Below are 22,425 nucleotides of genomic sequence, written 5' to 3' on the forward strand. Positions count from 1 at the left end.
TTAAGTCATTTTTTTCATCAACAGGAAAAAAAGGTCCAGTTGCGTCTTCAGGAGTCCGTTTTTCGTCGGTTAGGATCGAAATTGGCTCCGACAGTTTCAAGTGGGCACCGGCGGAAGAAAAACGGCGTGCCGGCCCGTGTCACGTGGGAAAAAGGTTTTTCTTCGTTGAGTTTTGCCCCTCGCGCACTACACCTTTCGTCGCCGTGTCGATCTCGGCGACGCTCACCTATCTACCGGCGCTACAAAGGCCATCTTCCCGTAGACTAAGGGAGGGTACGCCATGGCTTCACCTCCCCCTACCCCCCGCTTCTTGGTGGATTTTTCGGCGCTCCGGGCACACACGTGGTTACGCGTCCGTCACGCCTGCCAAGTGTTCGTCTTGACTAGGCGACGGATTCCGACGACGACGGGGCGTTCGCGGTGCTAATGAAGGAGGAAGCTGACGCCGACCTAGGATGAAGAGCACCTCATGATCCTCGCCGCTCCGGTCGGCCTGTTCGCGAGCAATGCAAAGCCGAGGCGAGGTGGCTCGACGCCGGGCCGGCTGATGGTAAAGCATAGGCATTGACTAGAAGGCTATTGCTTGCTCTACACCGACTACTTCGCCGACGCTCCTCTGCACGGCGAAAAAGTATTTCGACGCCGTTATCGGATGAGCCAGAAGCTCTTCCTCAAGATTGTGAATTCCATCAGGGAGTTCGACAACTACTTCAAGTGCAAAAGGGATTGCATCAGCACACTTGGATTCATCTCACTTTAAAAGTGGACGACAACTATGAGGATGCTTGCATACGGAGCTCCCAGTGATATTCTGGAAGACTATGGACCCATGGATGAGTCCACCATCATTGAGTAGTTGTACAAGTTCCGCACGACAGTGGTGGCAGTGTTTGGACCTCAATATTTGCGATCATCCAATGCCGAAGACACTGCTCGGATCCTAGCACAGAATGCAGTAAGACGATTTCCTGGGATGCTTGAAAGTATCGACTGCATGCATTGGAAATTGAAAAACTGTCCATTTGCTTGGCAGGGGATGTACAAAGGCGCCAAAGGAGGTTGCAGTGTGGTACTTGAGGCAGTGGCCACAAATGACCTTTGGATTTGGCTCTCCTTCTTCGGTATGCGAAGAACTCACAATAACATCAACGTACTGCAGTGCTCGAATGTGTTTGCCAAACTTGTTGAAGGTCACGCTCCTTCGGTTAACTACAAGAACAATGGGCACCACTACAACAAGGGATACTACCTAGCATATGACATCTATCCGAGATGGTTCACATTCGTGAAGACTATCTCAAATCTTGCACGAGGAGGCAAGAACTCCTGCTTTGTCAAGCGTCAAGAAGCTTGCAAGAAGGATGTCGAGCGGATATTTGGTGTGCTTCAATCTCGTTCTGTTGTTGTCCGGTACCCCATTCAGACCTGATCGAAATATCAAATGTGAGAAGTCATGACTTGTCGTGTCGTCTTACACATCATGATCACTGAGAACGAGCAGGAGGAGTCAGTGTTTGATACTGAACTATATTACAGGCAAGGTCCTCTTGCCCAAGTTGATCACCAGCTACAACAACCTGGACTGCATTTCTCAACATGCGTCAGGAGATCCGAGACCCACAGGTGCATTAGCAACTGCAGGACGATTTAGTGGAACACATATGGAGGCTCAGGGGCAACGCCTAGCTCGATGTGCGATGAATTATGAGTTTTTATTTGTTAAACTATTTTAATTTGTATTGAATTGTTGAACTATTTTTAATTTGTATTGATTTTATGATAAACTATGTGATAAAAAAATAACTATTGTTGTTCAATTTATGCTGAAGGATGCTGAATATGGATCAAAAGTGGACCAATTTACGTCAAAAGTGGATCAATTTACGTCGAAAATGGATCGAAATCGGCGACTAAGGAAATTTTGAAGGGGCGGCCGGGAACCCAAACCCCACGTCGATTTTTCTGCCGGCGCACCTCAGACGGCGCTATTTCACGTCACTAGGTGGTGAACGGTTGGAGATGCTTTTAGTATGGAAAATCACACGGCCGGCATATACCTTCTTAGTTATATTCCACAGTTCCTTCAGACCTCACAATCAGATGACCGAATCCACTCATGACCGCCTGCAGCAAAAGAAAGTCTAGTGATGCCAGGTTGCCAAACCCACTACTACCACGAGTCAATATTGTCGCAAGTTACGCCCAATCCCACGACGACGATAGAGCTCGCAAGTTGCAGCGTCCATGCGGGCGGCCGCGGCCTTCCAGCCTTGACCCCTCCGTCCCCGCGGCCCCAAAACAAAAGACGAAGGAGACGGTTGTTCCTTGCTAGCCTGCTCCAAACGACGAGCACGGAGCGGGCTAGAGCCTAGAGCTGGCGTGGAGGCGGCTCGATCATGGAGAAACAGCCGGGCAGCTGGCGGGGGAGCAACGCCGGCCACGAGGAGAGGCTGCCCCTGCGCAGCGGCGGCGCCGGCGGCCTGGAGACGGAGACAAGGGCGCCGCACGCCGACGCCGCGGATCAGCAGCAGGAGGCGGGGCGGGGCAGGCACCGGCGCAACTGCGTGCGCGCCGCGCTGGTGCTCTGCCTGCTCACGCTCCCGGCCTGCATGCTCGTCGTCTGGAACCTGCGGGCCGGCTCCTCGTCGCGGATGCTCTTCGACGTCGGCAACCTCCCAAAGCACGACGGCGACGACCAAGGTACGTACTACCACTGCTCCACTTAGAATTCATGTAATTCATACTCGCGACCATCCGAAAACATACATACATACACATATATATATATATATATATATATATATATATATATATATATATATATATATATATGTACGCGCAGACGCAACTGCTGCTGTACGACTGTAGAAGCTGAAGCTTCTCTCAATTTAGCTAGTAGCAGAAGGTGCAAGGAATGGTTTTTTTTTCCTATAAAAAGACTTGCAGGAAATGATTGGGGAAGTTCATCAAGGATTCGAGGGAATCGTAGGGGCACAAAGATACGTACCAGACGAACGTTAATAGACTTAATTAATCAACTTAATTAATAGCTGAGAGCATAGCTGAGGTGATCAAGTACGTAGCCAGAGGCCGGTTAAATCCGTTGAGTTAGGCACACAAGATCCGAACAATAATTGCCAGCGCCATGCGCGCGGAATGTTCTTTCCGATATTGAGAATTTTGGGTGGACGTCGGACGACGACGGGCTTTCGTGGCGAAAAGAGAGGTAGCAGCTCGGTCGTCCATATCCTCTTCCTACATCGCTCAAATCCTATCCACTCTTTTCCGGATTCTTCTTCATCCCTCTCCCAGTCGCTCCATCCTTTCTCACCATGTATCTCAGAGGTAGCAGCTAGCCGACACAACCGCGTGCACGCCGAGACGAAAAGAGGGAGACGTTGCTGCAAGGCAAAGCCGTTAGAGCATCTCCACCACCCGCTCAACGTGCGGGGCGAGTTAAAAATCAGTCTGCGGCATGTCTTTCGTCTGTTTTGGCACCACGGCCAGTGCTGGCTCTAACGGCCGTCATAAAATGACGCGCGCGTAGCTAGAGCAGACGCGTTAAAATGCAGCGTGCGTTATCGCTCAAACAACATATGCGCTCAAAACACAAGTAAAAAAATCAAACACAAATAAAATAAAGCAACAAAATTAGTTTAAGTTCGTTACAACTCAAACAAATAGTATTTTTTCAATACAACAAATAGTTCAACAATACAACAACAAATGCACAAATCATGATGCTCTTTGTCGGTCATTCCATGTCCACCATTCCTTAATGAGATCCTTCTAAAGATCAATATGCGTTTCGGGACGTCAAATGGCTGATAAAAGACAACAAAACGGGCTACCCTTTCAGCCTTCTGCCGCACTCGCACGGGATATCCCAAGAGCTCATACTGAGAGTAGTCTAAATCTTGGCCACGCTCATTCTCGATGATCATGTTGTGCATGATCACACAAGCATACATGATGTACCAAAGCATCTTTTGATCCCAAAATCTTTTGAACACCTTGCGGGCGCCAAGCGGCAGTGGGCGGGCGGGCGCTGTTCGTCGGACGGCTGCCGCGCGCGAGGGGCGGCGGTGACTAGAGAGAGACGGAGGAAGCAGCGACGACGCGGGGGATAGGCCGGAGAAGCGTCGGAACGGTCGCCGGAAGAAATGAGGTGGCGCTGGCGGCGGCGGCGCCGCGGCTGTACGGGGTAGGTGGAGTTGCGAGCGGGCGCTCGAGTATGCAGTGCGCGGGAGCGGGCACAACAAATAAATGACGCGCGATGGCGTTTTCGCCCGCGCGCTGAACTGGTTATGTCGCATGCGGGGTTTTTGCGCCTCTGTTGGAGCGCCCGGAGCGATAGCGCGCGCAAAAAGGACTAATTTTTCAGCGCAGAGCTTGTTTAGCGTGTCTGTTGGAGATACTCTTACGGCAAGCTCCCGCACGCTCGAACTACTCCCTTCGTTTCTAAATATAAGTTTTTTTTAAGATTTTTCTAAAAGACTACGTACGAATGTATATAGGTATAATTTAAAGTGTAGATTCACTCATTTTACTTCGAATGTCATACTTTAATGAAATCTTTAAAAAGACTTATATTTAAAAACAGATGGAGTAGACGAGTAGGCGCCGCCGCCGTTTGCTGCTGCTGCAGGGGACTAGAGACTATTGTTCGTCGTTGCTGCTGCTGCAAGGTGACTCGAATGCCGTTCACCCAATGATGCTCCTGCAAGGGGACTCGACTAACCAGTGGCTCTCTAAGTGTGGCTAGACATGCAAGGCCGGGATTGCCACCAGTGCTTCCGGCGGGTGAGCTCTGTCGGTGCAGCGGAGGTGTGTTGTTACAAAGTGCCGCGACTAACGTTAGTGCCGGGCACTAGTGCTTCGTGGTCGATGACCATTGGCGCTGCTGCTGCAAGGGGATGGGGATGCCGGTGCCGGATGCCGCAAGGTCAATAATCTGATTACCGTCTTGCCTCAATGGCAACGGGTCTGCAAGAGCCGTGGCTGTGGGTCGTCGGTAGCATCGAGGCTTCGAGTGGCGACAGGTATGCTATGAGGCGACGACCAGCGTGGGTGGCGGGGTGCTATGACACCGAGCGAACATGTTGCGAACACAATGTAGGGCAGCTGACAATGTTGCAAAGATGTCGACAGACGTGGTGTCGCAATGTTGTGTGGTGTGCTTTGGTGTGCGACCATGAATCTATGTGGTTCAACGGCTGCGACGATGTTTCAACGACGACAACAAGGCGTGTTGCTTCAACGACCATGATGACGAAGAGTGTCGCGACAACCGTAGAGATGTTGTGAGGGTAGCCTGCCGTTGCAAGGCATTCTTTGACGGTCAGAGTGACAAGGTATTGTATGACGGGGATGCAACGCATGCTTCGGCAACCATGATGACAAGGAGTACATCGACAACCACGAAGATGCTGCGAGGGTAGCCTGGCTATTGCGAGGCATTCTCTGGCGATCACAGTGGTGCGATACGATGGTGATGCGAGGCATGCTTCGGCGACCATGACGACGAGGCGTGGTGCAACGCCATGAAATGTTGCGAGGATGGCTCTGCAACTACAAGGTGCTGCAATGGCCACGACATCGAGGCGTGCTCCGGAGACCACACTATTGAGGTGTGGTGTGATGGTCTTGTGAGGCATGCTTCGACGAGGAGGCATTTCGTGACGCCTTGGCAATGGTAGGTGGGTAGCTCGGCTGCTCCGAGGGGTGCTGCGACGACCACGACATCGAGGCATGCTTTCACGACTATGGGACAAGGTGTGGTGTGATGGTGTTGTGAGGCATGCTTCGACGACCACGACGGCGTGGTGTATTGTGACGCTGCGACGAAGCTATGAGTATGGATCGACTGCTACGATGGGATCTGCAATGAGCAAGACGTCGAGGTGTTATGCAAAAGTGGCGACGACTATAACAATGTTGCAGGTATGCTTCAACATACTTCGATGCACATCAAGGCATGTGTGGTGCAATGGTGTCGACCAACGCGGCGATGCTGCAGGCGTGCTTCAACATTCTTTGACAGTCATGACGATGATGATTGGACAACAACGCCCATTGTCGTGCAGCAAAGGCTTGCTGCGCTTTGTGCAACGAGCACGACGCTTGACGGAGGCGCTTGTGCGACTTAATGTGCGAGGTGAGCTGTAGCTAGTGTGCTACGGCTAGCTGATAGATATGAAAGCGGTAGGTGATTTAGCACCAGGAGATTTGTCGGTGACCGCACTAGGCTGGTGGACAGCGACGAATAACATGCAATCATCTCATGTAAACCGTCAATCGCTAATCGCATCAGATGATTAATGAGCTAAAAAACGATTGTTTTTCCTATCAGTGCATCCGGATGGCACCTACAGCGTGTTTGGCAGCGACGGGTAGAGGGAATGGGAATTTAGAGATGGGAGTTTGCAGAGGGATTATCTTGGAAAATTGATATTAAATCCCATTCCTTTGATTGGCAGGTGAAGGAAATTAGACCATGGAATTTAAGAGAGACTTAACTGCCTCTTTTTGGTTGGTAGGATTAGGCAGGGGAAGAGGAGACTTAACTGCCTCTATTTGCTTGCCCACGTAATCAATAAATTGAATCGTTTTTTTCTTCTCTCAATTCCCAATCCCCACTTTAATTACCAGGGGTCCCCCAGGGAAGATCCTCTTCCCATTCCCTCTTAATTCCCATGTTCCTGATCCAATCAAGAGATTTTTAGTCTCACATAGGAGTAGCTTAAACTTCCATTCCCGGTCTTTAATTCCCCCCAACCAAATACGCTGTTAGTGCCCGTCGAGGCTAAAACTAGTATCCGTACGTGAATATGGATATGGAAGACGGTCATTCAACCATGCAACTCAAACGTCTAATCACATTTCAAACAGAACTTGAATAAACCATTCATTTTCATGCAAAACAGTATGATTTCCGTTTAGAGCAAACCACATTTATGAAAGTAAATCTAAGTGAAGGCAAAAGTTTTGCCTTATCGATTAGTTAAGAAGAAAACTGTCCAGTTAATTTATGAAAAGCCGGACGAAATCAATACAAGCAGAGCACGCTACTCACATGGCAAGAACCCTCGCAACCGTACAGCCAGCCTCCCCTAGACTCTTTGAAAATACAATATCCACGAACCCCGATATTGTGACTTTCAGGGACGGAGCCAGGATTTTAGCATGAGGGGGGCGAAAAACACAGTGATCATCTTAAAGAAAACCCAAGAATCATAACATGTGAGCGCGTGGCACTAAACCTTACAGGGCGACCCAATTTTCATCATGCGATCGGCCCTATTGTTGAGGATATGTGTGCCGAAGACAATCTGTTGCCGCTTTGGCTCGCATCCAGCACATGCCGTGCATTCAGCCCCGTCTCGACAAAGCATAGTTGAAAATTTGAAAATATATACCACCGCGATCAAATCATTCGGAACGTACGATCTAAAACTAACATGTTCATTACAACAATTTTACCTCTGTAATTGCCAACCAGATCGAACAAACCTATCAGAAAAAATATCAAATGATTTGAAAACTATACATCATGGTATACGTATGTAATGCTCCAATTAATCAAGACTAGCTAGTAGATTGCTATCCAGATGAAATACGACTTAATTGGAGTAGCAATTACCTTTAGATTGGCGTGCTCAAGATCCAAAAACGGTTTAGAGTGCTTGGTTAAATATGATCACCGGCAGACTCCAATGGATAACACGTAGGAAAGATGAAAACAGGAGAGGATGGATAGCACCGCGGCAGTATCCTGGTCTGCTCGTGGCTGCCATGGCGGCAAGCAGAGGCGCAGCTGCGTAGTCAATCTATCGATTAGCGTCTAATAAGGTTAGTGGCAACTAGCGTCTAGGTCTGCTCAGAACGACAAACAGGCTTCTAGGCTTTCATTAGACCGTAATGAGTTATTTTTGGGCTGGGTGTACAATTTTTAACAATTTTTAATTGTGAATATTTTTTTAACAATTTTGTTCGGGTCTCTCTCTACCATTAAGTCTATGCCACTCTCTGCCATTAATTCTATGCCATAATCCCACAATCTTCGGATCTCATTTATTGAGTGTCAATTTTCTCCTGATCTGTCTCTCTTCATAACCCCACAATTTTCTCCGTCTCTCTCTACCATTAAGTTTATGTCACTCTCTGCCATTAATTCTATGCCATAATCCCACAATCTTCGGATCTCATTCGTTGAGTGTTAATTTTCTCCCGATATGTCTCTCTCCATAACCTCGGTCTCCCGGTCTTTTTCTTTTCCTCAGTAATTTCCTTCATAATAATCCCAATTTTTTTCTTCCTATGGAGAGAAGGATTAACTCCTTACAGATTTTCTGGGCCGCTTATATTGATATCAAGTGGTAAAGGTATATAAGTTGATGGTATTTTGTGAAAGGAAGCGAAATGGGACAATACAACACATATGTGCATTTTAATTACATAATTGTAAGCTAGTCCACTTGGATGTCCACTTGACGATTGTACTATAGGTCATGAGTTCGAATTGAACTTTACCGATTTTTTTGGCTCACGGCACTTCAGTGTTTACCTGGCCCGTCTTGTGGATTTGTTGAGGCCCATGTGGCTGAGAGGTTTGACGGGGCAAGAACAATGTTTTTACTACGTTCGAAAATCTGGCAAATAAACGGACGGACGAAAATTCGGAAGGAAAATTTTAATTAGTACCACCTCACGTATCAGAAAAATCATCTACAGTACGTAACGAAAAAAAAACTAAACGCGAGATGAAACCAAGAATATCAATTTGCTTTATTAGTAGAATACTAGCAAAAGGGCCCGTGCGTTGCAACAAACAAACGGGAGAAAGAAATACCACACGTTCTTAATTTATAAAAAATGGTCTATAATCTGAAAATTTGTAGTTACGGCACAAACAAAGATGGTCTTATCTTACAAAAGTGCAGTTCAAAATTTTACAGGTCTTTTATTTTAACACGGCTTGCATGTAGATTTAATACATACAAAGAATCAGTCAAGTGACCTTCAGTTTCATCTCCAATCCTGATTTTGTTGACGTGTTCATCCCCAACCCGGATGAGTACCGGTATGAAAGAAAGACGAATAATGACTTATTTATTAAGATTGCACCCTAGATAGTATTTTTATTAAACATTTAACAGATAAAATAATATCATATTTAAATTCTACATATTTTTCTAATCAAATTCCATATATAATATGTTAAATTTGAAGTTATGGTTTAAAAGATATGAGTATTCTAAAAAACATTTAATATATATTACGAGTTTAATGTTAAAAACATCAGGGGGTTTTCTATAAAGTATCATGACGGATTAAGAATACATATTTCTTTTATTAGTAGGTATAGATTGATATAAAGAGTGCAATGGGTTTAGTCCCACATCAGGTGCTGGATCCTGACCCCATTCGTCTCTCCCCGATGTCCTTCACTTCCCCGCCTCCCGGAGCGATGCCGTCGTCGTTCTGCATCCCGATCGGATCGGGAGCCGCCGCTCGATCTGAAGCCAAACGTGCACAGAGGCGAAGCAACGGCGCCTGGGTGGGATCCGACGGGAATGGGTCCGTGGTGGCCGTATCTTGGCGAGGGAGTACGGATCTGAGCGGCGACGCGCTGGAGATGCGACTGCGAGCTCGGGCATCCATGGCGGTTCCTGGTAGAGAGAAAATGATGAGGAGGAAGAAAGAGAAGAGGGAAGAATAAGGGGTGGGCGGCGCTGCTGGCCTGGGTCGCCGACGAGGCTCCGTCCGAAGTTGGTCGACGGCGCGAGGTCGACGGGGTCGGGCTACGACGGAGGGAGCTTGGGGTGCAGTCAAGCTCGGGAGCTCCTCTTACAAATTCTTACAAATGTAGAGGGCTTTTTGAAAATATGAAGCGTTTTCTCAGATCCACTTATGAAGGGACTGCGAGTTGAATGTCATAAACATCAAGGGTTTTTTTATAAAATCATCTCGGTGGTTTTTCCGACGGAAGCGATAGCCTCTTTATTATTAGGTAAAGATAGCAAAAATACCCGTGCGTTCAAGGAGTAAACATTTTATTTTATTTAAGCTATTATTTAATTTTAATTCAATTTTGATTTTGACTCGTTATATTGATGACGTGCACTTACGATTATAATAACGAGGCCGATCTATAAATTAAGTTTATTTAAGAAAGCATATATGTATCACTTTCACATACATCGAATGGAATACAAATTAAGATCGTACTTATCAGTTCAATATTAACGTTCATGACTATCACACAAATATTTCAAATATTTTTAAAATAAATTATCATGTACTTATAATGTTCATGAATTTATAAGTGTATGTACATCACAAAATTGCTTATATATTCACTACAAAAAGATAGTATAGTCCGATGGTAAGTACACTTGGATTTCACAAAAATAAGGTATATACGTATGATCCTAGATCATGCAACATGTATAAAGAAAAAATCTCATGTAAATATAGCATTGCCAAGGACTATATTTTTTTCATTCACTCGCTCCTTGCCAACCAACGCCGGTACGAAATAAAGACGTACCGTGTATCATCTATTAAGTTGCACCCTAAATTGCATTTTCAAAATACCAAACATGTGAAATAACGTCATATTCAAATTCTACACATTTTTTTAATCAAATTTCATACATAACATGTTAAAATTGAAGTTACGGTTTAAGAGATATGTTTATTTGAAACATATATATTAATTCTTAATAGATGCGAGATGATTAACACATATATTAGGGGGTTTTATGTAAAACTAGAAAACGGTTCATAGCCCCTTAAAAGAGGGACTGCGGGTTAGTTCAGATTAAATATATGGGTTTTTGCATAAAACGTAAAAAACGGTTCGACCTGACTTACAGAAGGTCTGCGGGTTAATTACTTGAAAAGATAGAGACTTCTTTGCAAAACGTCTGCGACGTACGACGAGAAGCAGTATTTGCTTTATTATTAGGTAGATATATAGCACATCAGTTGTCACAACCACATCACTGCCCAATCGTTTGCAACCCCCAACTGATCTACAACACCAGAGTCACAACCCCGTGTCTCCGCCCGTTTGAGGGCGAGCAGGGTTCTCTTACGAAAGGTGCCCCATAGCTCCCAAAGCACATGCATGATCTACATCACCAGTCACAACCACATCACCCCCCAGTCCCTCAAAGGTTGACGACGGTGAGCTAGCTCTAGCACGAGGGAGAAACAACCATGAAGCTCGTCTTCCCTCGACCTCAAAGTTGTCATCAGGCACAACCAAAGGGCACAACCCACAAGTAGTCTACAACACAGGTCGCTCCAGGGAGAGCCAACCCAGTGCAGTTGTAGCTCGCTTCATAAAGCTCTCCATCTGCAACATCAAACCTTGCATGGAGTCAATGACATCGCGTGGAGGCTGGATCGTCTCCTCAAGACGGAAGGAAGCCATACCAACGAGCTCGGAGCGCAACAGCTTGGCCTGCCTCTCCATGGAGGGCCGCCCCGGGATATCCATTGGGGCCACACAGCCAGTAGGAGAAACAACGATCAATGCCCAAAATTCATGGCCAAACATCTTCTTTGAGGGGTGAGGTTTCTTTCTGGACCTTGCAAGGAATTGAAGCTTGTTGGTGTACGACGAAAAGGCGCGACAACATCGACAGGGTAGGGCTTCCCAAGAAGTTGAGGGGACGCCACGCATTGTGGCACTCACACGCTCGATGACCATTCTCAAGGCACCGAGAACACCTACTAGGATCTCGACACTCCGCTGCAGAGTGTCCACGATGGAGGTATTTGCAACATCTACCATGAAGCCAAGTGGGGATAGGATGGGGAGCCAATGCATGGGCTAGTGACGTGGGGCGTTACGCGTTGTGCCGCGGCAGCACCTTCTGCCAACCTCGGCACGAATCCGCATCACATGCCACGCCCGGCCGAGCAGACAGAGCTGCAAATTTGGTAGCTGGTGGCTGCGTCCGCGAGGCTAGCACATCATCATCCTCGTCTTCTTCGTCGTCGGTAAGGGAGCTCCAAGAAACAGGCCACGCCCTGTCCAAATCCGATGCAATGCCGACAGGGGTTGACGACATCGCACTTCCGAAGGAGTCGAGGACGATGTAGCGGAGTTCGCAGGAGTAGTGGTAGATGTACCTAAGCCAGTCAAGGTCGTAGTCGTAGCGGGGCTTCCTCAAGAGTCCAGGACATCGTAGTAGCTTCGACAACAATCGAGGACGACGCGCCCACAACAGTAGTTCGGACTGACAGCGCAACACTGGAAGGAACGACGTCAGCAGAGGCGAGAGACGAGAGACACCCAATCAGCGGCAGCTGGAGGGGGACAAGCCCTACATCCAACTTGGAAGGTGCATGATCTAGAGAAGCATGCGCTAGTTCCAAGGGTGTCAGACACGTATTCCTGGGTTACTCTGATTATTCATGGGTTACGTCCGATTTACGGGATTTCGGACAAGCGGACGCATCCGGGACCAATGAGGTATCGCGTTAGATGACAAAGTGCGTTCTAATAGCTTTGTTCAAATGTTTGCTAACATTTTGATGGTCCGTGTTGGAGATGCCCTCAAAGCTCAAAACTCTGGTTGTCTTAACATCAAAGTTCATCTAGGGGATCACGGGAGCACAGGAGACCGGACGAACATAGTTGAGCCAACTCCAACTCTTATTATTAAATGGAGATCAACGAATGTGCACTGACACGTCTGACGAACAGGAAGTCGACTATCTAGCCGTAGTCATAAAGAGCAGAAGGATCGAGAAGGAAAAAATATATCTGAGCGGAATACATGTGTTGTGGGGAGATGTGCTACTAATAGTGGGCCAGGTGGACATTTGGACCCCCCCCCCCCCCCCCTTCTTCAAGTTTGGTGCTGGTTTGAGAAAATTTGAACGTCGAAACAGCTTAACCCACTATCCGTGAATATTTGAGGACTACTGTTGGATGACTAACAATGCCCGAATCGTCTGGTCCGTACATTTGTGACGGATTTCATGATCGGGTTGGAGTTGCTATTTACAAAGCATATTCACCTTACATGTTGCTCATTACTTTGCTCGAAGCAGACCTGTCTAAATCCCAATATGAAGTTGGTTGCACGATTTTGTCTCCTCCAGCCTTTATGGTTTTCCGGTGTCCCGAGGGCCTCGGCCCTGGCGGTCCGGATCAACGTCTCCTTGCTCGACGGCGGCGACGCGTCCCCTGCATCGGCCCTCTTTGCCCCTGCCTCCCTAACCATGAGCACCTCGTTGCCCTACCCCTCGTCATGTCCAAGGTTTGCGTCCGATGCGGCTCCCCTTCTGGTGTGTTGGTTTTTCGACCGGCGTATTAATTCCGAATCCTAGTTCCTGGTTTGATGGCTTTGAGATTACTCAAACACATGTAGAGAAATCCTTGCTCGACTTGCTGTGCTGGTAGCACCGACTCCGGCGAGTGTTGTCCTCTCTTTGGAGACGTTGTCATGAAATCTCTGTGTGCCCCTCTAAGAGCATCTCCAACATCCGCGCAAAAAGGCGCGCGCGCTAAAAAACGGCAGTTTACCGCGCGAGGGACTGAAATGCGCGCTCCAGCGGCGGCGGGAAAACCGCGCGTGCGCGCGCGCCATTTTTGCGGCGCCGCGTCCCGCGCGCCCATAAAAGGCAGCGCGCTGCCCTGCCTCTCGCGCCGCGTTCTCTCTCCCTCTGCCTCTCGCGCTGCCGCCGCGCCGCCGTTCTGCGTCGGGCTACCGCGGCGTTCGCCAGCGCCCCAACGGCGGGTTCTACGCCGAGATACGCTCCGGCGATCTTCTGCTGAGCCTCGGCACCTATGACACGGCGCACGAGGCCGCCCGCGCGTTCGACGCGGCGGCGTGGCGCCTAGGCAGGCCGCGACTGCAGATGAATTTCCCGGAGGTCCGCACGCTCCAGCAGGCGTTAGACCTGGCCCCGCTGCCTCGTCTAAACTCCGCACAAGACCGTGCGGAGCACACTGCGCTGCAACGCCGCCTCCTCGTCGCCCAGGAGGACGAGCGGGTCATGGCGGAGTGACGCCGGCGCCACCCGGAAGACATCGCCTACGAGCAGGAATACTGGAAACGGCGCCGCGAGGAGGACACGCGCCGGCGCCGCGAGGAGCGGTTGGACAGACGTCGTCGGAAGGCTTTGGCGTGTGCGCAGGCCGACCTCGTCAATGCAGGCGGGAGGTCCTTCTTCACTGAAGAAGATGAACGTTGGTTTGACATCTGGCTGTCAACCTCCGACGACACCGACGATGATGGTGGTGCAGATGACTGAAGCGACTAGGATTAGTTTTTTTTATTGAATTATCTACCACCGAACTATCTATCTATGTTTTCGAACTACCTATCTAGTTGCTATCTATGTAAAATAACTTTGTATCTTTTTCATTTAATGCAATCTATTTATTAAAAAAAATTGTCCGCGTGCTGCATTTTTGGACACTGCTGGAGCGGTGCGCGCGCTGCATTATAGCGCGGCTGTAAGCGCGCCTGTTGGAGATGCTCTAAGACCCTCTTTGAACACCAAAGGAAACCCTAGCTACGTCTGATTCTTCGAATTGGACGGTGATGGCGCCGTAACGTCGTGGTCCTTCTTGAATGTGTCATCTTGTGTGCTCGTGATGTCCCTGGTGCTAGACTTGTGATTGTTAGACTCTACGTCCTCTCTAGTTAGGAAGGTTTAGCTGTGATGTTTGCTTGTTCGGGCCAAACACTCATTGTCTCTCTCCTTTGCTCATCATGTTCACGACAACTTGCGTGTGTGCATGTGTTATACCCTCGTTTGTACTCGTTCCTTTTTCTTCTATCAATTAAAAGATACACAAAGCTTTGTGTATTCGCGAAAAAAAAATACTTCTACACATCCTTTTGGAGGCAATTAACGATATATAAACGTCGCTTGCATATGCGATCGATCAAGTAGCCAAAGGCCAATCAAACCCGGCTGAGTTGCACGCAGAAGATCCGAGCATTCATGGCCGGCCATGCGGCAATTTCTTTCTTTCCCGAGCATTCGCCTGTGACCGCCCAAGGTGAAAACTAGACAAAGCCGGGCGTCCGGACACCGGAGCTCCCTCCCTTGACGTCGGGGGTTTTCTCCTTTTTTTCCCCACCTGCCCTCGACCCCGATTCCTTGCTTTGTCTTGTCACAGAGCAGTTGGCTGCTTCGCTTTGCTGTCACGGGTGGTCCGTGCTGTTTTCTTTCTCGATTTAGACAAGACAAGGAGGTCGTCGAGCCTGTTGGGCGTGGGCAAAAACAGCCCAGCGTCAGCGTACTTTCCCCAATTCCTCGGGCTGCCCGACGACGGTCGACGGATGTCAGCGTCGGAAAAACAACGTTCCCACGGTGCAGGTGCAGGCAAAACCGGGCAAGCAACAAGCTAGCTAGCTAGCCTCACTGCCCACTGTGCCCGGTAGCCAGCAACCTGCTCCCACGCGGACGAAGGAGGCGATGGCCGGACACGGACCGGCTGGGCCTCCCAGTCCCCCCAAATTGAAGCAGAGCACGGCCATGGGAGCACCGGCTCGCCGCTAGCCCATGCGGCTGGGGCTAGCTAGCTAGCTCGTGGCCATGGGGAGGAGCGGCGCGCTGGCGGTGTGCTTCCTGCTGATCCCGGCCGTGCTGCTCCTGCAGCGGTGGCAGGCCAGGCCGGCGCCGGAGTGGCTCTTCCTGGCCGATCTCTTCCTGCCGGAGGTGAACCCAGGTACGTACGTACGTGTACGGCTCCGGTTAACCTTGCGCGCGCGCGTGTTGTTGGTGGCCTTCGGTTCCGGGCCGAGATTAGCTTAGCCTGCATGTAGACCTGCATGTCGGCACCAATTGCGTGAAATCAATCAAGCAGAATCCAACCCCAAACTCACTCCGAGGATAGCGAACCACACCTGTCAGTAACTTTCCTCTACCAAACGTGTAGGCTCCCAGGCTCTAAGGCTGGCCCCAATGCAGGTAACTTCGGTGGTAACTTCATGTCCAGCTCAGCAAAATTTTCTACGTGGCAGTGAGTTAATGAGGAGAGAAGGAATTGGAGTAACCACCGTGGTTACCGTAACTTCGTGCTTTGTACGAGACTTTTTTAATGCTACAGGTTGTTTCTTTATAAAATGCTACTATAGATCCCACAAAAGCAAATAAATGAACCCTCTAAGTTACCACCCCTAAGTTACCACCCACTATGAAGGTAGTAACATAGAGTAGTAACATGCTTATGTGTCATGTATGTTACTACTCAATGTTACTCCCCATTGTGACCAGCCTAAGCAACCAGAGCTGTTCAAGTATACTCAACCAAGACCACAGTATTACAATCAGCTACAATGAGTTGTTTAATTATCGCCGAAAATCTTTTACATAATAAAGAGGCTATCGCTTTCGTCGGAAAACCCATCAGAGGTGATTTTATAAAAAAGCCCTTTTGCTAGTAGATACAATATTCTCAGGGTTGAAAGTTGGAGTCGTTGTTCTAGCATACTCCCTTCGTCTCAAAATAACTGTTTTAACTTTATACTAGCTCTAATACAAAGTTGTACTAAGTTTAAAACAATTATTTTGGAAAGGAGTGAGTATGTCTTTATGCCAGCCGTTTGGTTGGATGTCTACATGGCTGGCGACCTTTGGCTATGCCTGCTGGGAGCTTTGAACTCTGTTGCTTGGTTTCGTTAATGAAAATGTTTAATTTTTTTTGCTGGTAAATTGTGGTAGATGTTGGGCATGAATGATATGCTTTCTCAATCGCGAAAAGAAGAAAAGGTGGCACGTGCGTGTACCGATTGTTCTTGCTGGACCTCTATATGGTTAGCCTATGTGTTAGAGCATCTTCAACAAACGCGTCGCGCGCTCAAAACTGGTTTGCCGCGCGTCCATTGTCTGGATTGGCGCGGCGCGCAGCGCTGGCTCCAGCAGCTGCGCTAAAATGCAGCGCGCGCCGCTCCAGCAACGTTCAAAAAATACAGCGCGCGCGCTCACAACATTTTTTATATTTTAGATAAATTGAAAAATAGATAAATAAAAACTAGATAGATTGCATAAATAAAAAACGATACAAAGGTATTTTACATCGGTGCAACTAGATAGATAGTTCGAAAGCATAGATAAAACTACGGTGCAACTAGATAGAAAGTACTCCTAGTCGCTACCATCATCACCATCATCATCCTCGTCGGTGTCGTCCGAGGTTGAGAGCCATATGTCCAACCAACGATCATCGTTTTCCGTGAAGAACGACCTCCCGCCTGCTGCAACGATATCCGCGTGCGCATTCGCCAATGCCTTCCGCCGACGCCTGTCCAACCGCTCCTCGCGGCGCCTTGTCCAGTAGTCTTGCTCATAGGCGAAGTCCTCCGGGTGGCGCCGGCGCCACTCCGCCATGACCCGCTCGTCCTCCTGGGCGACGAGGAGGCGGCACTGCAGCGAAGCGTGCTCCTCACGGTCTTGTGCCGTGTTAAGACGAGGCGGCGGGGCGACGTCTAGCGCCTGCTGGAGCGTGTAGACATCCTGGAAATTCATCTGCCCGCGCGGCCTGCCTAGGCGCCACGCCGCCGCGTCGAACGCGCGGGCGGCCTCGTTCGTCGTCTCGTAGGTGCCGAGGCTGAGCCGGAGCGTATCTCGGAGTAGTACCCACCGTTGGGGCGCAGCCGGACGCCGCGGTAGCCCGACGCTCCTCGGCGGCGCGGCGGCATGGTGGCGCGTCGGTGGCGGGGCGCTGGAGCGGTGGAGGCGCGCGTGGCAGAGAAAGAGGAAGAGGAGTCGTGGAAAAGGCGCGTGGCGAGCGCCGCATTTTATAGGCGCGCCGGAAGCGTAGCGGCAGAAATAGCGCACGAGGTGCCGCATTTTCACGCGCGCGTAAGCGGTTCCCGCGCGCGCGAGTTTCCTGCCGCCGCTGGAGCGCGGCAAAACGTCCCGCGTGCGTTAAAAGTTGGATTTACCGCACACGCGTGTTTTGACATGGCTGTTGGAGATGCTCTTAGGAAGCTGCTAGCTACTTTTGTTTGCATCAATGGTGGATGCCACTAGAGAGTATCTTTTCATGCCACACCGCTTTCTCAAGGAGATGACGAAGAATAAAGTAAGACGAGGAATATGGTGCGATTCAACTTCTCCATACATACATATCTAATCAACCATTTGCAAAAATATCTATGGTCCTCATCTGATAGGGCTAGTACTCGTCGCGGCAATCGGTGGGTAAGATAGAATTGGTCATGTACATGAATTTTATAAGGGATATATCGAGCCAATAAAGTGTACTAGTTTGCCTTGGTATAATTTTAGTTACTCCTACGTTGAAAAATTAATGGCAGGGGTGATAACCCTCTTTTTATTTTATTTTACTCTAGTATAAATAAATAATGATACTTTCTTTTAAGGCTACTGAAATGCTTTGATCCGTCTATTGTTTTGATCCAAATGTTAGAAGGGTACCTTTTTATGAATAGTATCTTGTTTGATTAAATATTTGTCACAAAATGAATTATTCTAGATTGTACCCAGTTAATACCTTCCCCGCTGAATAAGGAGACAGCAAAGAACTGCTTCTTCTCATCATGTCCATTGAATTGCACAAAGGGCAGCCCAATTGTACTCCAAATGAAATGAGGTAACAAGGAAAAAACAGAGTAGCAACCAGCCAACAATCCAACATACTGATTCTTAAATAAAAAATCTTGCTTCAAGTTGCTAAGAATTGCCTTTGTTGCATTATTTTGTATTGTTCATTGAAAAGACACTCTTTATGTCAGTCTTTTCTTTCATTGTGTTTGGGTACAACCTAACTTGTTATAATATTCTGTTACTGGCTTACTCAAGCGATGCAACTATTGGTGCTCCCTATTGTCCATTTCCATGCCCCAACCTTTCTAGGGATTTTAAGTAATTCAAATGATTGTTTCCATTATGAGAATAATGAGAAAAAATGTAATTCAACCTATATATGTTTACTATTAGTATTTTTTTTAACTACAGTATGCAGCAGCAAACCAATACTATTATTTTGGTCCTCTCCTTGCATTATTTTCTTGCACTGACTTAAAACATCTTATCTTTTCCAGATATAAGAGATGATATGGCTGATGAATTATCTCCATCGGCACAAATTGATTATGACAGACTTCTGGGTGGCCTTCTGATCGAGGGATTTGATGAAAGATCATGTCGCAGCAGGTACCAGTTTGCACGTTATCATAGGAATGCAGCAAGAGTACCTTCTCCATACCTCATAGAAAGATTAAGGAGACAAGAAGCACTACAGAAGAAGTGTGGTCCAGGTACCAAATCATACAACAATGCTGCAAAACAGCTCATGTCCACTCAGAGCATCAACGGCACATCGGATTGCAACTATCTCTTCCTGATAATCCATGCCGGGATGGGGAACCGGATGCTTGAGATCACTTCAGCGTTCCTTTACGCGCTTCTGACAGGCAGGGTTTTGCTCGTGGACCGCTACAAGCAGATTGCGAGTACTTTCTGTGAGCCTTTCCCTGGGACTTCATGGTTGATTCCTTCAGATTTCCCTCTGTGCTATAATGAGTTCAATGAGCATAGTCCGGAGAGCTACGGCAACATGGTGCAGGATAATGTTATCCGTGGCAACACATATCCTCCCTTTGTGTACCTCCATCTTGACGGCGATTACGCTTTCCACGACAAGCTTTTCTACTGCCAAGACGATCAACAGTTCCTGCAAGGTGTGCCGTGGCTGATCATGCGAACCGACATGTACTTTGTGCCGTCACTGTTTCTCATCCCAAGTTTCCAAGATGAACTGAGCAAGCTGTTTCCTGAAAAGGACACTGTTTTTCATCACTTGGGCCGCTATCTTCTCCATCCGACAAATGATATCTGGTACTCGGCGACGACGTACTACAGGGCCTACCTTGCTAGAGCTGATAAAGTAGTGGGGATACAGATTAGAATTTTTGAAAAGACGGGCATCTTTCAAAGAAACGGGCCATTTCCACACGTTTTACAACAGATCCTTTCCTGTGCTCAGGGTGAAAAGCTGCTGCCACAAATCGGTGTCACCACCCATGAAGCAGCCGCTGGGAACAATAGTCGGACAGTTGCCGTTCTTGCCACCTCTTTGAGCTCTTGGTATGGTGATCAGATCCGGGAAAGGTACGGCGAGCACCGGACCGTCGACGGCACCACGGTGAAAGTTTACCAGCCGAGCCACGAGGAGTACCAGAAGAAGAAGAACAGGAAGCACGACATGAAGGCGCTGGCGGAGATCTACCTGCTGAGCATGAGCGATGTGCTCATCACCAGCGGGTTCTCCACCTTCGGGTACGTCGCGCAGGGCCTCGCCGGCCTGACTCCGTGGATCATGTACAGGCCGGAGAACCACGTCGTGCCGGAGCCGCCGTGCGGCCGCGCCATGTCCATCGAGCCGTGCTTCCACCAGGCCCCCTACTACGACTGCAAGGCCAAGAGGGACGCAGACCTGGGCAAGGTGGTGCCGTACGTGAGGCACTGCGAGGACGTCAGCTGGGGGCTCAAGATTGTAAATGAAACTCGGTTGTAGCTGTAAGTTTTTTCCTCTTCACAATCACACGGTAACGCAATTGTTTGCTACTACAAAAATAGGGTAGGCTTCTTTTTAATTTACAGGAAAAGGTGTTCCACAGATGTAATTTTATTTTTTTACCCTCGTGCATTTGATCATAACTGTAGATAGTTGATAATTAAACAGCTTCATCAATAGAAAATACGATACTTACCCCGTTTTCCGTCATTCTAACTTACTCCCTCCTTTCTATAATATAAAAATGTTTTTGATATAAATACAGTGTAAAAACGCTCTTATATTATGGAGCGGAGAGAGTACATGCTATATTTTATTTTTATTGAAAAAAGACACTTAAAGGGAACATCAGATATGATTTATATATATGAAAACATACTAGTCTTCTTCTTCTTTTTCCGATTGTATGTCGTTTACTTAAGATAACAAATTACAATGAACCAAGAATAAAGGGGATAAACAAATGTGTTATAAGCTTCTCCGACTATTAGGTAACAACTCGATCCATCACTCTAAGATAGAGGATTTCAGTTCATGCATCACCGATGGCTAGTTGTTGCGATAGAAGAAAGGAAAGAAAAGTAGGCGGGTAAAGAGAGTCGTCGTTCGTTCCGCTTCTTTGGGTGTTAAGAGCAACTCCAACACGTCGATCTAAACAATCTGTGCGTGTTTGTTTGGTTCAAAAGGATTAAAAAATGGCCTAACGTGGCGATTGAAATGGACGGGCATCCGTTTTTTTGTTCATATGCGACCCATTTCAGACTCAAATTTGAGCCACATTTGCATCATGGCGGGGTCACACAACGATATCAACATCCCGGATCTCACAACAACATCAACATGCTTCAACACTCATTGGTGTTTAAGAGGCTTGCAGAAGGCACAAGAGCAATCGCCACCATTATAACAAAGCATTCTACCTAGCTAACGGTATCTATCTTCAGTGAACAACTCTTGTGAAGACATTTTCAAACCTGTAGGAGAAAAGAAGAAGAGATTTGCCCAAGCAAAAGAGAGTGATAGGAAACATGTGAAGCGTGTCTTTGGTGTTCTTCAATTTCGATGGGGCATCGTTTAATATTCTGCTAAAACTTGGAGCATCAAGAAAGTGTTTGGTTGCCTGCATACACCCCAACCAGGTCCGTGCGGGAGGAATTTGAGCAGTTTGGTTGCCTACGTCACATAAAAATTGATGACGACATGGCTACTTTGAATATGACCAAAAATATTTCATATTTGCATATTTGGGAGGTGATTTCTTATAATAATTATGCTCTTATACTAATTATGCAATTATTTGTTTATGTTATCCGGAACAAAAATACTGTTGGAAATATGCCCTAGAGGCAATGATAAAATAGTTATTATTATATTTCCTGTTTCAAGATAATCGTTTATTATCCATGCTATAATTGTATTGAATGAAAACATAGATACATGTGTGGATACATAGACAAAACAATGTCCCTAGCAAGCCTCTAGTTGGCTAGCCAGTTGATCAAGGATAGTCAAGGTTTTCTGACGATATGCAAGTGTTGTCACTTGGTAACTGGATCATATCATTAGGAGAATCATGTGATGGACTAGACCCAAACTATGAACGTAGCATGTGATCGTGTCATTTTATTGCTATTGTTTTCTGCGTGTCAAGTATTTATTCCTATGACCATGAGATCATATAACTCACTGGCACCGGAGGAATACCTTGTGTGTATCAAACGTCGCAACGTAACTGAGTGACTATAAAGGTGCTCTACAGGTATCTCCGAAGGTGTCCGTTGAGTTAGTATGGATCAAGACTGGGATTTGTCACTCCGTGTGACGGAGAGGTATCTCGGGGCGCACTCGGTAATACAACATCACACACAGGCCTTGCAAGCAATGTGACTAAGTGTAAGTCA

At 47.6% G+C, this 22,425-nt stretch overlaps 1 protein-coding gene across 3 annotated transcripts; it reads left to right on the top strand.

Moving 5' to 3' along the window:
* Positions 1 to 2,111: 2,111 nt before the first annotated feature.
* On the top strand, positions 2,112 to 20,734 carry LOC123403837 (galactoside 2-alpha-L-fucosyltransferase-like). 3 transcript variants are annotated; one of them, XM_045097757.1, is made up of 2 exons: positions 2,112 to 2,700; positions 19,050 to 20,734. In XM_045097757.1, exons 1-2 carry the CDS (start codon positions 2,397 to 2,399, stop codon positions 20,522 to 20,524), a joined length of 1,779 nt encoding a protein of 592 aa, XP_044953692.1. In that variant the 5' UTR covers positions 2,112 to 2,396; the 3' UTR covers positions 20,525 to 20,734. The 3 variants fall into 3 exon arrangements, with proteins under 3 accessions (XP_044953692.1, XP_044953693.1, XP_044953694.1); XM_045097758.1 differs by lacking the exon at positions 2,112 to 2,700 and adding an exon at positions 14,497 to 15,709; XM_045097759.1 differs by lacking the exon at positions 2,112 to 2,700 and adding an exon at positions 18,448 to 18,598.
* The last annotated feature ends 1,691 nt before the right edge of the window (positions 20,735 to 22,425 follow it).

This window comes from Hordeum vulgare, chromosome 6H (genome assembly GCF_904849725.1).
Source record: "Hordeum vulgare subsp. vulgare chromosome 6H, MorexV3_pseudomolecules_assembly, whole genome shotgun sequence".
NCBI lineage: Eukaryota > Viridiplantae > Streptophyta > Magnoliopsida > Poales > Poaceae > Hordeum > Hordeum vulgare.

Bases quoted from the DNA above. Each gene is read 5' to 3' on its own strand.
- LOC123403837 (XM_045097757.1), top strand. From the start codon at position 2,397: ATGGAGAAACAGCCGGGCAGCTGGCGGGGGAGCAACGCCGGCCACGAG. The intron at 2,701-19,049 runs GTACGTACTACC...TATCTTTTCCAG, and splicing joins GCACGACGGCGACGACCAAG to ATATAAGAGATGATATGGCT.